This window comes from Pagrus pagrus (genome assembly GCF_965226575.1).
Source record: "Pagrus pagrus genome assembly, chromosome: 14".
Classification (NCBI taxonomy): domain Eukaryota; kingdom Metazoa; phylum Chordata; class Actinopteri; order Spariformes; family Sparidae; genus Pagrus; species Pagrus pagrus.
This window is the reverse complement of record NC_140198.1, coordinates 175,001-192,200: the sequence shown is the minus strand read 5'-3', so window position 1 is coordinate 192,200 and position 17,200 is coordinate 175,001. Positions and strand designations below refer to the sequence as shown.

The 17,200-nt window shown below is 45.4% G+C and overlaps 1 protein-coding gene across 1 annotated transcript in view; it reads right to left on the bottom strand.

Moving 5' to 3' along the window:
- Nucleotides 1-1,092: 1,092 nt before the first annotated feature.
- Nucleotides 1,093-17,200, bottom strand: part of rabep1 (rabaptin, RAB GTPase binding effector protein 1) — a 21,335-nt gene continuing 5,227 nt past the window's right edge. Inside the window, exons 5-18 of the mRNA XM_084374069.1 lie at nt 17,024-17,143; nt 12,843-12,978; nt 12,369-12,547; nt 12,157-12,267; nt 11,405-11,869; nt 11,073-11,177; nt 10,873-10,989; nt 10,328-10,426; nt 9,631-9,771; nt 8,427-8,616; nt 6,670-6,725; nt 6,065-6,163; nt 4,365-4,481; nt 1,093-3,989 (exon numbers count right to left, since the gene is read on the bottom strand). Of these exons, the coding sequence (XP_084230195.1) occupies nt 3,888-3,989; nt 4,365-4,481; nt 6,065-6,163; nt 6,670-6,725; nt 8,427-8,616; nt 9,631-9,771; nt 10,328-10,426; nt 10,873-10,989; nt 11,073-11,177; nt 11,405-11,869; nt 12,157-12,267; nt 12,369-12,547; nt 12,843-12,978; nt 17,024-17,143 (2,037 nt within the window). The 3' untranslated portion in view covers nt 1,093-3,887. The remainder of the gene's footprint in view (nt 3,990-4,364; nt 4,482-6,064; nt 6,164-6,669; nt 6,726-8,426; nt 8,617-9,630; nt 9,772-10,327; nt 10,427-10,872; nt 10,990-11,072; nt 11,178-11,404; nt 11,870-12,156; nt 12,268-12,368; nt 12,548-12,842; nt 12,979-17,023; nt 17,144-17,200) is intronic.

Sequence of the window (17,200 nt, the reverse complement as noted above, 5' to 3'; positions counted from 1 at the left end):
AGATACTTTAAGACTTTTACTCGAGTACTATTCATGTGGGTGACTTTCACTTTTACCAAAGTAATATTTTAACACCATATCTTTACTTTCACTCGAGTATAACTGTTGGGTAATTTAAACAAGACTGATGGTTTATTTAAAATGCTCACATACTGTATAACACTTTGATGTTGTATTGTTATTTTAGATATAGATTTTTTTACTCATACATATAATATGTATGAGAACATGAAGGGAAGAGACATCTGATCATTCTCATTAACATCGCGCGCATTTCTCTAACTTTTGTTTTCCCCCTCCTTTTCTGGCCCCTCCCCCTCCCCCTCCCCCGGCTCCTCCTCCTTCTACCTCAGGTGGCTCCTTCTACCTCAGGTGGCTCCTGCTGCCTCAGGTGGCTCCTTCTACCTCAGGTGGCTCCTTCTACCTGCCTCAGGTGGCTCCTGCTGCCTCAGGTGGCTCCTTCTACCTCAGGTGGCTCCTGCTGCCTCAGGTGGCTCCTTCTACCTCAGGTGGCTCCTGCTGCCTCACATATCGACAGATCTGGATCAGACCCTGATATCTGTACTTCTGTAAAGTTTGATGTCTCTTCACTCTGATCTTCTCTGTTTTACTGTTAATCATCTCGTGTGTCCTCTTCCAGGTCACCACAGTGGACAGGAGGTCATGTGACTCGGGCACCACTTGGCGATGCCTCCTCCTGCTGAGTTGTCTCCTGGACCCACACACTTTACACATATTAGATTATTTGTATCAGATATTCTGTCAATGCAACTTGTAAATTATGATTTTTGTTGTTCTGGCTTTTTTTTCTCACTCACTGTACAGACCGTTGAGCCCACTGAGGTGATGTGATTGTGGGCTGTATAAATACAGTTGATTTGATTTGATAACGAGATTTAAACTGATGAGTAAAAAGTCCCATTTCATCTTTTTATAACAGTTTGAAGAGCAGCCAGTGGATCATCTGCAGCTTCACACACCAGGAATCAGTCAACATGTTTCTCTGTGGAGCACTGACAGTTAATATGAGCTCTGTAGTCTGAACACTGTTGTGGCATAATGTCCCCAAAATGATAAATACATTTAAAGCAGTGAAGATTTGAGATTTTATTCTTGTAGTTGTGAAACAGCGTTTACATCTCTGCTGAACCTCATGCTTCTACAGTTATTTAAAGTGGACAGACTGAGACTCCTGAAGCTGATTTATTATCATTCATTTAAAAAAAGTAGAAACTCCAACAAACTGGACGCCTTTTAATTGTTGCTAACAAGCAGCCAGCAAACGAGGGTATCAGTCTAACTACAGAACAGATCAAACATGTATGATAACATAGATTCATCATGATCAAACAGACTCGAACTCAAGAAAGCTCAAACTGTGCACCGACTCAGAGTCTGAACAGAAAAATTAATAAGCAGTTTAAAAAGGTCAGATCCATCTGTCGCTCTGTGTTGTGATGTATTGGAAACAGGAAGTCTTTAAAATAATTTATTATGGATGAGTTTTACAGTTGAACACATTCTGAGGTGAAGTTTCAGACTTTATAGACGAACTGTACTGAAACACGTCAGTAAACATGTCACGGATCATTAGAGTTAATGTTGGATTTATCTGTGACTCTTTATATTAATAATCACCTCTCAGTGTCAGCGTGGCCTCCACAGTTTGAGCTCTCACACGTCGTCTCATTTTAACTCCAATCATTTCATTTCTGGGCTTCAACATAAACAATCCAACAGTGTTTGATCAGAACAATAAAAATCAGCTGTTAATCATGAACAGAACTAATGAGTGACGGTGAGGATCGTCGTATTAATGCCAGATTATTAGTGAAACCAAACACACAGTACATCTGTCAGTCTGAGCCCACAATCATCCAGTCTACTGTCAGTGCATCATCATCATCATCATCCACTGCATCATGATCCATCATAAATAAAACTCAACATATCTACAGTATATAGACACATAAAGACATGAACACATGCAGAAACTAAACACAGTGATCGACCTCCTCAGATGGTCGAGACGTGTGAAGGGTTTTATAATGTTTTAATACTTCCATCTGTTTTATTACAACGGATTCATTCACATGTTAAAGTGACTGACGCATGAAGTTTATTGAAAGGAGAAGAGCAAAGTGAGTGATGAAGATGTTCTGACCTCTCTGCTCCTGTTCATGTTCCTCTGTGCTGCTAACATGACGGACACAGCCTGAACTTTACAACGAGCAGCTGATAACGTTCCACCTCTTGAGTTGTGTAATAATAATTATAATAATAACTTGTGTTGGTCTCAGACATGGACCAACAGCTGACTACTTCCTGTGTGTTGCTGCTTCATGCTGAACTTCACGTGTGATCTGCGTCTCTCAGCCTCACCGTGGCTACAGTCAAACTGTCTGGATTCATATACTGATCATTAAACCCACATCAGTGGTTCTGGTTCAGAACCATCATCAGATCATCTACCAGCGTCTGAAACCTCCTCCTGAGACCAACATGAAGCCACGCCCCCTTCACCTCCTCCTCACTTCCTGACAGGTGGAGCAGTGACATCAGGATGAAGTCACTCTATCTGTAACGTTTCCCTCACTCTCTCACTTCAGCACAAATTGAAAATGTGCTTAAAATCCAGAGGATGGAAAAAGGAGAGACATACGTGAAATATAGAAATAATGTCTCTGCTGAATCATTCCTGATGTTTCAGGTTCATATCTGTCAAACTCCTCCACACAGCTGACCAATCACAGCCTGACCTGTGTGCGAGGGTGGGAACCAGACAGTCAGAGACAAGGCTGGAGGTTTCTGAGGCTTTCTGACGTCACGGTTCGACTCAAACACACTGACGTCCCTTCAGTAACTGTTAGCAGGAGCAGTGAAGGATGAAGCCGTCAGACAGCTCAGAGAGCAACAGGGAGGCTGTCGTTCAACAAGACGTGGACTGACTGAGCTGTGACAGAGTTGTGGCAGTGACTTCTTCCATCACAGATGATTTCATTTATCTTAAGAGCTTTAGACTTACATGAAGACAGTCCCTCAGTGAAAGGAGCAGAGAGTGGATTCAAATACATTATTGTCCTCATCAAACTATTTCTCCACCTGACATGAAGCAGGTGAACTCATGTTAGTGTTGACAAATCAAACTGTGGACCTGACTGAATGTTGCTTCACTGTATTCCTGCAGATTTCAAAGGAAACAGAACGTTTGTGTCAGACGTTACAGACAGCAGGCAGGTTGGATGTTTCACAGATGGGGATATTGCTCAAATTGTGTTATGTTCCTTTTTTCATCCCAGTTAAGTGTGTGCACATTTTTTCCATGAATCTCCTTCAACGTCTCCGTCAGGGTGGAAAACGTCACAGAAACACAGACGGAAAGAAGGAAAAGAATCAGAGGGAAGAAGGAAATATAACAGACAGGAAGAGGAAACAAAGAGAAGACGTGATGAAGAGATTCTCAGTGACTGTGAGAGAAGACAGACGTCATTGATCCAATCATTTTACCTGTAGAGATGAATAATCAGGAGGAGACGATGACAAACCTTTTTGGTTTTGTCTAACACACACACACACACACACACACACACACACACAGACAGTCATATGTACAGTAGAAACAGACACACTCCTCCGTCCACAGTCAGTCACTTATTTACAGTTTAGTGTTCTACTACTTCTTCTTCATTATTCTGTCCATCTGTATGTACACAGGAGGCTCCTCCGGTCAGCTCCACACTCCATCGATCAGATCAATAATGTTATTGGTTCAGTGATCACACACACACACACACACACACACACACACACACACACACACACACACACACACACACACACACACACACACACACACACACACAGAGGGTGAAGGTGCAGAGTCTCTATCATGTCTCTGGAAGCTGGTTGATGTCAGTCAGGTTGGTGTCGTTCAGGATCACTTTGATTCGATCCAACGAGTCGGCCTGTCGGATTCGCTCCAGCTGCACCTGCAGACACACAAACACTTTATAGCTTCTATAAACTACTTACACTTTATGGTTCTGTTCATCAAGTTAATCTTCACAGATGAACGTACATTAAATGTGTTGCAGTAAAAAGCTAATGCTAGGCTACAAATAGACGACATCACAGTCACATGACTTAAACGTCTCCACCACTGAGCGTCTTACTGCACAATTACTGTACAGGTTTATATAAACTGATCAATGTACAAGTGGTAAAGTCAGAGTGAGAATAGTTTGTAACTAAAGTGGGCCTGTAAAGACGGACTAGTGAGTGGATGATGATATGATTCTTGTATCATCCATACATCGACCTTTATATTTATATTACATCATCAATACATTGAGGTGGTTTCTCACCTGGAGGGTCTGAGACAGTTTGACAAAGTCCTTCTGAACCTGCTCACTGACGTCCAGCTCCGTCTGCAGCCGCTGAGCTTTATCTCTCTCATCAAACACCTGAGACTCTAACACACTCTGTGTGCACACACACACACACACACACACACACACACACACACACACACACACACACCAAATTTAATTAGAGAGGTTAAATGGGGGCGATAAACAACATGGAATAAATATTTAAGTGAAACACTGAACCATTTAAAATAATCTATAGTTCATGTTACAGTCTGAATATTTACATACTGTATATATGCAATAAATATATCTATACAGTATATATCTATACAGTATATTATATATATATTAATATACAGAGTATATATACTGTATGTATATTTATATATATGCATATATATACACACACATACATATATATACACATATGCACATACATATATATACATATGCACACACACACACGCCAATCTTTTTCTGAAATAAATATATTTATATGAGAAAAGTACAATATCAACATTTTTTTTAGTTTGACAACTATAAATGGTTTATTAAAATCAAATTACAGATTTTCTTCTCCTCTCTAACAAATTCACAGATGCAAATAACGAACATTACAAAAGAACAAAATATGACAAACACTAGTAAGGGCAGCATTTATATATATTGGGCGCTGCTCTTGTAGCGACCGGCAGAAGGCGTTGGCGTGTGCGTTGTGTGTGTGTGCGTTGTGTGTGTGTGTGTTTTTAGTTGTTTATTAACTCAACATTGTTTACTAACTTCCAAACCAGCGGCATCCTGTCTTTAACGCTCTTATGTGCACTTTTCGGAGAGTTTTGTAGCGCTTGAGTCGAAGATGGAGATAGTATTTTTACTTTTCCTGACGGCCACGCTGAATCTCACACTGGGACTGGTTGTGAATCCTCCTCACACAAGTAGGATTCAATACAGTCGTGACATCCTTTTCGGATTTCAATCGCATGGTCTCCCAGTGGATCTAACTGTGGACTTTTCCCCTTCCAGTGACGAGTATGTTTTTAACTGCAACAATGACTTTATGCGCACCTCTACAAACACTCGGAGTGAGACGAGGAGGAGGAAGAGGGGAAAGAAAGGTGGTGTTCGACAGCGGCTAAGGAAGTTGACCCGGGCTAATCGTCTCCCCTTACCGTCTATAGTCCTGTCAAATGTCCAGTCTTTAAAAAACAAGTCTGATCAACTACAAGCTTGTGTGTCTTTCATACACGAGTTTAGGGATGTGTGTGCTCCGCAGACGTTGTTGCTTCCTCCATGTTTGTTGAAGAGTGCCGGCGTGTGTGTTCCTGCCCCTCCCCCCTCTGTGGTGAAAGAGGAGGGGCGGGGGGAGCGGTGCAGAGAGCTCCGGGTCAGCAGCTTGCCCGGAGCAAGGACCACAGCGCAAATTTGAACTATATCGATATATGCGACATGGTCTAATTCCATATCACATTTAAAAATATATCTATATACTTTTTATATTGATATAAATCGCCCAGCCCTAGTTTATACATATACATACATACATATACACATACGTACTAACGCATATGTGTGTGTGTGTGTATATACACACATATACATATACACATACATATATATATACATACATATATATATAACCCATATCTTGTGGGAGTGCAGGTGAGTGTGACAGCTGTACAGGTGTATTAGCTTACCTTAGCAGCAGTGATCTCTCTTAGCTGCTGCTCCAGACTCGTCCTCAGCTCCTGGAGTTTCTCCAGAGTCTCCATCTTCTCCGTCAGACTGCTCTGTAACTACAGTAATAACATGTATACACGTCATATATATCAATACGTTAACAGATCTATATATACATGTCATATATATCAATACATTAACAGATATATATATATATATTCAATTCAATTCAATTCAATGGGGCTTTATTGGCATGAAAGTTTTACAACAATGTTGCCATAATGTTTACAACAATGTTGCCATATATATATATATAGATATATAGATATATATATGTACACACACACACACACACACACACACACACACATGTCAGTGATAACAGAGAACACCTTCCACCAACAGTTTACAGCTAAAGAAGAGATGTGCAGGATCAGAGGTGATGGAGGTTTTGGTGGATCAGAGGTGATGGAGGTTTTGGGTGGATCAGAGGTGATGGAGGTTTTGGGTGGTGCAGGTGTAAAGATGTGATAAACCTTCACTGACCACATGATGATTTTCACTGACATGTTCATTAGGTGAAGCTCTGAGCTGACGGAGCAGTAAAGGGTGGAGCGTGTACCTGTTGTTTCTCTGTCTTTATCCTCTCCAGCTCTGTCTTCAGACTGGAGAATGAAGCTGGAAGAAGGACACATGGTTACAGACGGATCACATGTTCTGTCTGGAGTCATTACGTATCATAATCAGATCATTCAGGGATACGTGAGATTTAAAGGAGTCAGAGCTGCTGAGTGTGACACACAATGAAACCTGACACCTGCTTATTGATCACAGCAGCTGCAGTATGATGGACCAAATGTTCATATCACATCAGGGTCAGGACTTCTCTGCAGTGTTGATCGTTCATTCTTAATGATTGAATCAAACTAATGAAACCTGAACATGAATGAGTGACTGCTTGACAGTGTCAGTACAGTGACTCACATTCAAACACCTGTTTGTTTGTTTAACTGATTACTACAATAAGTGATTGATCAGTGAGCTGAAGCTGCAGACATGTGACTGTATTAGTCTCAGTAAACAACATTAATACAGTTCAGGCTGTCAGTGTTTTAATGAGCTGTGTGACAGAAACACACACAAGGATTTAAACAGGTTGTATTAGTCAGGCGAGCACAACAACATTCACACAGGTCAACTTCATATTACTGCACACTTCAGATGTGAGGGAGCGCTGTGTGTTATAGGCTCACTACAGCTACCCCACACTAGGGCATTAACAGAAAAGCCGATTTGTCGACGCGTCGACATCAGTGGCGCAAGTCGACGACCCCTGAGAGTGGTCGACAAGTCGTGTTTTTTGGGGTTTTTTTGGTCAGTTATTCAATGTAGCGCCACTAGGTGGCGCCTCCTTTTGTTTAATGGGTAATGTAACCTGTACGATGAAGAAGAGTAGGTGTACTTCCGCTCCCCATGAAAAAGGATACTGCCGACAGAGCGAAGACTCCACATTTTATTTTGTCTTTATTTAGTAAAGTGTTGGTGCAAGAACCTCGGCCTGGATCGTTTGCAACATTAGTGCCGCAGAGACCTGTCATGGTGTGGTCCGTATTATGAATAAAAGTGCCGTGCAGAAACCCCCACATGTTGCCTGCCGTCTCTTGAGTAAGCAGAGCTACCCGCACTAAAGTGGACCATCACCTTCCCCTTCACCAGCCCACGTTACAGTGGGCTGTTATAACTGACGCTCTCCACTACAACTCCCAGTTGTTTGAACTACAGAAGTCTGTTTACAATTATCTTAATGAATAATGCAACAAGGACGAAGCATGTGCACTGTGTTGTTCTTTATTCAGAACGGAATGGATCGCAAATGAAAAAAGTAATGATTAAAAAAAAACAAAAAACACAAATGCTTGATCAATGGCCCGGCCTGGCCCGGCCCAAGGATAATGGCGGGGAATTGGGCTCGGGCAGAGAATCTAAACTCTACTCTAGACCACACAAACAGCACGGTGGCCCGGTGGACAGCTGTGTTCCTCCGCTGTGTGAATGTGATGATGTCATCAAACGACTTGTCGACTCGACTTCGACTTTATTGACAGATAAGTCGACTTGAAAATCTGAAGTCATTAATGCCCTTCCCTACCACACACACACACACACACACACACACACACACACACACACACACACACACACACACACACACACACACACACAGAGAAAGTACCTTCCAAGATGTCTGAACGATGAACAGAGAAGAGACAGAAACAGGACAAGAAGTTTGACTGAACTGATGGGACAGTGATCTGATTGGTCAGTAATCAGTGAGCTCACCTATCTGTAATCTGATTGGTCAGTGATCAGTGAGCTCACCTATCTCCTCCTTGCAGCCCTCGATCTCCAGCTGCAGCGTGTCCTCCAGGTTCTCCTTCAGGCACTGCTCTGCCTGGATCTGCTCCTTCAGGAACAGGATCTCTGCCTTCAGCTTCTCCTCCATGTGGTCAGCTGAAGTCCTCAATGCCACCACGTCCTCACGCAGCCGGAGGACAAGGTCCTGGAGGTCCTGAGGAGGAAGAGTCATCATCATCATGTAGCACAGTTTTAAAAACCACAACAGGAAGAGTCATTAGCCGTGTTTCCATGAAGCATTTTGAAGAATATTGCATGACAAATTTTATGGAAACGGCAAATTAAAAAAAACTTCTAATTAGCAAAAAAGTTTGTGCGTTCGCTTGTTTTTTGTCTTTTGTGAATCAGACTTAATGTTCAAAATGTTTGATGGAAACAGATTTGCAGAATAAACATTCAACCTACAGGACTGATCAGCTGTTTTAACTGTCACAGGACTGATCAGCTGTTTCTACTGTCACATGGCTGATCAGCTGTTTCTACTGTCACATGGCTGATCAGCTGTTTCTACTGTCTGTGAAAACATGTCTGCAAGCAGTCGGCCGTAGTGCAGTATATATAGATATAATATAGATGTAAGAATCTGTGGTGTAACCAGATCCAGAACGTACTAAACTGTAGCAGGACACCAGGTGCATGTTTGGTGATCAATGATAATAAATGTGTTTGGTGTGCGTTTAACTGTGAGGTGAGAAGCTTGTTTCACCACCAACAGACTGTAAACGTCTCTGGATCATCATCTCCACCTCCACTAAACACAGCCCACTGTATCTGCAGACACATGGAGCACAGAGGAGGATACAGCAGGAGATGACCACAATGTGGGAGGAGGAGAGGCTACTGAGTGAGTGTGTGTGTGTGTGTGTGTGTGTGTGTGTGTGTGTGTGTGAAGGAGGAGAACACAGTGTAACTGCAGCTTCTCACTATATTACACTTTATAATAGTGTTTCCATTAACTGTGCAGCTCTAGTTTAAAGGTGTTTTTGTCTTGACATTAGATTTAAAAGTGTGTTTCTGAATTTTTGCCCTGTCGTACCTGTACAGTGTTGGGCATGTGGAAGTCTTGTACCTGTACAGTGCTGGGCATGTGGAAGTCTTGTAACTGTACAGTGCTGGGCATGTGGAAGTCTTGTACCTGTACAGTGCTGGGCATGTGGAAGTCTTGTACCTGTACAGTGTTGGGCATGTGGAAGTCTTCTTGTTGCTGTAGTTCTACGTGCAGTCGGTGTTTTCCCTGCAGACTCTCGTTGTCTCTCTGAAGTCGACTCAGCTCATCGGCCACCTGCTCCCTCGACTTCACCAGCACCACCTTTAGACACACAGAAACAGTACAGTATTTTATTTAAATACACAGAAACAGTAAAGTAATGTAATGTATTTAAAGTGTCTCATCGTGTGCCAGATCCACTCTCCACCTGACTCTTTCACAGAGCTGACAGACAAAGCTAACAGAGCTAACAGACAGAGCTAACAGAGCTAAGAGAGCTAAGAGACAGAGCTAAGAGACAGAGCTAAGAGACAGAGCTAACAGAGCTAAGAGACAGAGCTAACAGACAGAGCTAACAGAGCTAAGAGACAGAGCTAACAGACAGAGCTAAGAGACAGAGCTAACAGAGCTAAGAGACAGAGCTAACAGACAGAGCTAACAGAGCTAAGAGACAGAGCTAACAGACAGAGCTAAGAGACAGAGCTAACAGAGCTAAGAGACAGAGCTAACAGACAGAGCTAACAGAGCTAAGAGACAGAGCTAACAGACAGAGCTAAGAGACAGAGCTAACAGAGCTAAGAGACAGAGCTAACAGAGCTAAGAGACAGAGCTAACAGACAGAGCTAACAGACAGAGCTAACAGACAGAGCTAACTCACCATCTGCTCCTGTGTGCTCCTCTTAGCTTCACTGAAGGCCTGCTGTAGAGCACCGAGGAGACTCTCTGACTCCTGGACTCTCTGCAGGAGACCAGACACCTACAACACACACATTATTTACATTAGAGTCACATGTTGTGGTTATAGTCCTGTAGTAACACTACAACACACACAGAGGAGGATGATTCAGAGGTGTTGAGACTGAAGTTACAGAAGCTGATGAGGGTTATCTGATGTAAGGAGAGGAGCTGAGAGGGTTCAGAGTCAGGCTGACTGAAACTTTGTGAGGTAATCAATATCTCTGATTGTAGCTAATAAACGTCCATTAAAAAAAGACTACAATTACAACATGAGTACACTGCAAACAGGAGCTGCTCACAGCTCATTCAGCTCACTGTGAATGGAGACTAAAAACAGGACTGAAGCTGGAGCTCTCAGCTGAACTTACTGCAGCCACAGTACTAACATTATACTTCCTGTTTACATGCCCCAAAGCATTGTGGGAACTGCAGTCATAAGTTATTAACAGATCCACTGAGGCAAACCTTGGCAGCAGTCTCTTCATTCCCTGCTTTGACTGAATCTTCCAGACTCTGTTTCTCCGTCATCGTCCTCTCCAGCTGGTCGTTGGCCTGACGCAGCATCACCTGCAGCTTCTTCACCTGCAACACCATCATCACAGTAATGTGATTACAGTAATGTTACTACAGTGTCACAGTAACCAGGTGATGAGTGACAGTCAGACCTGGTCTCTGGTCTCAGCCTCTTGTCCCTGGATGGCCTGCAGCTGTTTCTCGTAGTTAGAGCACATGTCACAGCGTCGACCCAACTTCCTGCCGGCGTTCTTCACCTGAAGACGACGACAGGAACATCAAACACTGAATAGTACGGTGTTGTACAGTTTGTTGAGTGAAGCTGGTTTAATTCATTTACACTGCTCCTTCTTAACTAAAATAAATATTTAACCACAGTGCTGTGTCTAGAACCTCTCAGGCCTCTGAGCTGTATCTAAATATTCTGTGTAAAGCCTCGGTGCTGTCAAGAAACCTCTTCTGTTAAAGCTCCTCAGTTCTTCACCTCCTGCTGCAGCAGGTTCCACTCGCTGTCGCTGACCAGCCTGTATCCAGCTGGCGGCAGGAAGGCGGTGTCGGCGGCGGCGTGTGAGATGCTGGACAGCAGCGAGGCAGTCTCCTCCTGCTCCGGCGTCATGGCCTTGATGGCCTTCTCCTGGTCTTTAGTCAGCAGGAAGTGACTGGCCGTCAGCTTGATGGAGCTGATGGACGACGTCTCTCCAAAGCTGGCATCCGTGGCGCCGCAGTCAGCCCCGACCAGAGGCCCAAAGTCCGACTCGTCCAGGTGACTGGCTGATTTTGCTTTGTGGTTGTGTCCTCCGAGTCCCTGCTGGACGGACAGCGAGGAGCCGAGGCTGTCTGTGGACTGGACCCTGCGGAGGTTCTCCTTGTAGGGGTCCGAGGGGCCGCCGGCCACCACCTCAGTGTCTAAAGAGTGCATGGAACCGTGGGCACTGTGGTTAGCATGGGCCTGACGTAGAGAGAGAGAAATACGATCAGTACATCAGCTGTTTGTGTGATGTCATGAATTCATTCTGTCATTAACACCGAAAAGAGACAAATAAAAAACAAAAGTGAGATTAATTCAGACACAAAAACAGTTTAATATGAAGACAGAACATCAGCAACATCACACTGAAGATGTCCCGTTTCCTGTTGGAGGTCACGTGACTCTGCCTGAATCTATATGATGTAAAATGATCTCAGCTGCTGCTGCTGCGTCTCTGAGGGCAGATCACATGACCTGATGGTCGTTACCTCATCAACACTCAGCCCGAGGAACAGATCATCCAGAGGCTCCGTGTTGTCTCCAACATCCTCCTCCTGCAGCTCCTTCACCTGACTCAGGCGCTCCTTCTCATCCTCTTCCTGTCAGAGAGACAGAACACTTTTAGTCATAACAGTAATATCCAACCACACAGCAGCTCAACGTGGCCTGTGTCAGCTGTGCAGTGTGTGTGTGTGTGTACCTGGTCCTTCTTCTTCATCTCCTCCACCTGACGCAGCTGTTCAGACGACAGCACGCTCTCTATCCTCTGCATGTCCCTCATGAGGAGCCGTTGAGACTCCAGGAACTGATCGTTTGCTCGCTGCCACGTGTGTTTCAGCTGGTTGTGCTGCTGACGCTCCAACTCCAGCTTGTGACACACTGACCACACACACACACACACACACACACACACACACACACACACACACACACACACACACACACACACACACACACACACACACACACACACACACACACACACACACACACACACACACACACACACACACACACAGGAGAGGGCAGAGTTTATTTTCAGAAACAGGAACACAACATGGACATGTCTCTAACTCTGTTACCGTCCTGACAGATCATCAACTCAAGAGTCGAGTCTAGCTGAATCCAACCTGTCAGCACTTCTTCTCCTCTGACAGAAACTCGAGCTCGGTACCTTCGTGGAGCTCTTTGCGTAGTTTCTCAGCGTCCTCCTGCAGCACAGACTTCTGAGTGTTTAAAACAGCCACATACATCTCCAGATCTGTCCGACACGACTTCTCTGCCTCCAGGACGTGATTCAGCTCCTTCACCTGGAGACACACACACAGACAGCTGTCACTTAGTTGACGTCCAGGTACAAACTTCTCTGTCAGGAGACAACACGACGGGCGTTATCTGATGTTTTGACCACTGGGAGGCAGCAGAACGAGCTGGAACCAGAACACGGACATATTATCACCTTATCTCTCTCTGATAGCTCCGTTTGTTCTGAGAACATCTGTCTGACTGTCTCTGACTCTGTCTGACTGTCTCTGACTCTGTCTCTCTCTGTCTCTCTGACTGTCTCTGACTCTCCTTGACTCAATTCAATCTCAATTCAACAAGCTTTATTGGCATGACTGTGTGTTACAATATTGCCAAAGCAAAGGATTACAGAAAAAAGAATACATAGATAATTAATAATAATTAAAATAAATTAATGTGGAGTCTTCGCTCTGTCGGCAGTATCCTGTCTCACGGGGAGCGGAAGTACACCTGCTCTTCTTCATCGTACAGGTTACATTACCCACTAAACAAAAGGAGGCGCCACCTAGTGGCGCTACATTGAATAACTTTGACTGTTACACCACGTATTAAAAAATTGTCAGGTTTAAATCGGGCTCGGGCTCATAATTACAGTTAATGTGGTGGGCCGGGCCGGGCTCGGACACAACGTGCACGGGCTCGGGTAGGGTCGGGCTTGATTTTTTGGGCCTGATCTAAGCTCTAGTGTGCGCATCAGTGTGCAGGTAAGAATCCAGTGAGGAGCTGATCATGTCAGGTGTTGTGCAGCTCTTCTCTTCTCCTGTGGCAGGCATTCACATATTTTGCTGCATCTACAGCAGTGGCACTTTTTTCTCCCAGTAGATGTATCGCTCTCTGACTCGGTCTCTCTGTCTCTCTCTGACTGTCTCTCTGACTCTGTCTGTCTCTCTGTCTCTCTCTGACTGTCTGTCTCTCTGACTGTCTGTCTCTATGACTCTGTCTGTCTCTCTGTCTCTCTGTGACTGTCTGTCTCTCTGACTGCCTGTCTCTCTGACTCTGTCTGTCTCTCTGACTCTCTGTGACTGTCTGTCTCTCTGACTGCCTGTCTCTCTGACTCTGTCTGTCTCTCTGACTCTGTCTGTCTCTCTGTCTCTCTCTGACTCGGTCTCTCTGACGGTCTGTCTCTCTGACTCTGTCTGTCTCTCTGTCTCTCTGTGACTGTCTGTCTCTCTGACTGTCTGTCTCTCTGACTCTGTCTGTCTCTCTGTCTCTCTCTGACTCGGTCTCTCTGTCTCTCTCTGACTGTCTGTCTCTCTGACTGTCTGTCTCCCTGACTCTGTCTGTCTCTCTGTCTCTCTCTAGCCCCATTCACACTGCCGTTTGCATGCGGGGATCCTCCGCCAATTCTCCGCATCCGCCTCTGTGTGAAAGTTTCAGATGCGGCGAGGGGTGAAATTTCCCTCCGCCTCTGATGCACCTCGGGAGGTAGTATCAGAGGCGCATTATTGGCGAACCGAACCAGAGTGAATGGATAAGCCGGCGGCGCGGAGCGGGGGAGTGTCGATCTGATGGTGTTCACTGTCTGATAACTGTACAGGTCCATCACTGAACAAAATATAGAGAAATGTCCCACAAAGCAACATTACAGGACCAAACAACAGTAACGTAGTAACAAATTGTGTGACGGTCAGACTCAAAGCGTGACGCTTGGCAGCTCTGACTACAGCTGACACTGACACCGACCCCAACACTGACCCTGACCCCGACACTGACCAACAGGACTACAGCTGACACTGACACTAACCCTGACCCCGACACTGACCCTGACCCCGACCAACAGGACTACAGCTGACACTGACACCGACCCTGACACTAACCCTGACACCGACCCTGACCCCGACACTGACCCTGACACTGACCAACAGGACTACAGCTGACACTGACACCGACCCTGACACCAACCCCGACCCCAACACTGACCAACAGGACTACAGCTGACACTGACCTCAACACTGACCCCGACACTGACCAACAGGACTACAGCTGACACTGACACCGACCCCGACACACGACACCGACCCCGACACCGACCCCAACACCGACCCCAACACTGACCCCGACACTGACTCCAACACTGACCAACAGGACTACAGCTGACACTGACACTAACCCTGACACCGACCCCAACCCCAACCCCAACACTGACACCGACCCTGACACCGACCCCGACCCCAACACTGACCAACAGGACTACAGCTGACACTGACCCCAACACTGACCCCGACACTGACCCCGACACTGACTCCAACACTGACCAACAGGACTACAGCTGACACTGACCCCAACACTGACCCCAACACTGACCCCGACACTAGGGCTTTGACATTTGCCCAAAAAATCATATTCGAACTTCGTTTGTTTATTAATATTAATATTCGAATATATTCGAATATTTATTGATAATATTTTGATCATTAAATGCCTCCAGTAAGACCTATATTAGTATCAAAAGAAAGTCGTTTTTCTGTTGTTCTATGTTCTGTCCACCAGAGGGCAGTGTATCAATCAATAGACAGAAAAGTGTTGACAGGTGGGCTCTCAAGTTGCTGGTCGTGGAGTGGTCGATAAGTTTAGTCTTACATATTTTACAAATAACTTTGTCCTTTCTCATTATTTTTCCTTGTTTCAGGAAACCAAAGAAGCGCCACACATTACTCCTTAAATTTTCCGGCGTGTATAGTTCTCCTTCCGCACTCGCAGCCTTTTGCTCCGCCATTGTTTTTCTGTGAAAGAGTGTAAACAGGCGTCAGGCGCTAACGACGTGATAACGTACAGAAGCCCCAGGTGATCAATGCTCATGAGCTCGCGTTTCACAAAACAGGCTGAAAAAAGCCTCGAATCTGGATTGAAGACTACGTTTTCAGGCAAACACATTTACCAAAAATAATGCTTATTATAGGTTCGAATATTTAGAAGCTGCCCGATATTCGTTCGAATATCTTTTTTTTTTTAATATTCGAATTATATTCGAATACCGAAGTTCGATGTCAAAGCCCTACCCGACACTGACTCCAACACTGACCAACAGGACTACAGCTGACACTGACACCGACCCTGACACTGACCCCGACCCTGACCAACAGGACTACAGCTGACACTGACCCTGACCCCGACACTGACCAACAGGACTACAGCTGACACTGACCCTGACCCCAACACTGACCCTGACCCCGACACTGACCAACAGAACTACAGCTGACACTGACACCGACCCTGACACCGACCCCGACCCTGACCAACAGGACTACAGCTGACCCCAACACTGACCCTGACCCTGACACTGACCAACAGGCCTACAGCTGACCCTGACACCGACACTAACCCTGACCCCGACACTGACCCTGACACCGACACTGACCCCGACCCTAACCAACAGGACTACAGCTGACACTGACCCTGACACTAACCCTGACCCCCGACACTAACCCTGACCCTGACCCCGACACTGACCCCAACACTGACCCTGACCCTGACACCGACACTGACCAACAGGACTACAGCTGACCCTGACACTAACCCTGACCCCCGACACTAACCCTGACCCTGACATTGACCCCAACACTGACCCTGACCCTGACACCAACACTGACCAACAGGACTACAGCTGACCCTGACACCGACACTAACCCTGACACCGACACTGACCCCGACACTGACCAACAGGACTACAGCTGACACCGACACCAACCCTGACCCCGACACTGACCCTGACACCGACACTGACCCCGACCCTAACCAACAGGACTACAGCTGACACTGACACTAACCCTGACCCTGACCCCGACACTGACCAACAGGACTACAGCTGACCCTAACACTAACCAACATTATATCCTCATATATGAAATGAAAGATTCGATAATTAAAAACCAGAACATGTTTGTTCTTCTGTTGAATCTTCTTTAAGATCTGAAGACTTCTTACTTCACACATCATGAAACATCAGCTGCCACACCTGATCAATATCATGTCCTGTTAATATCATCATTAACTCCTCAGTCTCCAGCTGGATTTATTGATTACCGAATCACTGAGATGATGCCGACTGACCTTTGAGGCCTCCAGCTCCTTGACTCTGTCCTCGGCTGTGTTCAGCTTCATCTTCAGAGCTGTGATCTCCTGCTCCATGGGCATCACCACCGACCGCAGCTTCTCTGCATCCTCCTGAGCCTTCAAACCGTCAACACAACATCATTATCAGGTAAACACACCTGATCTGTTCTCTTT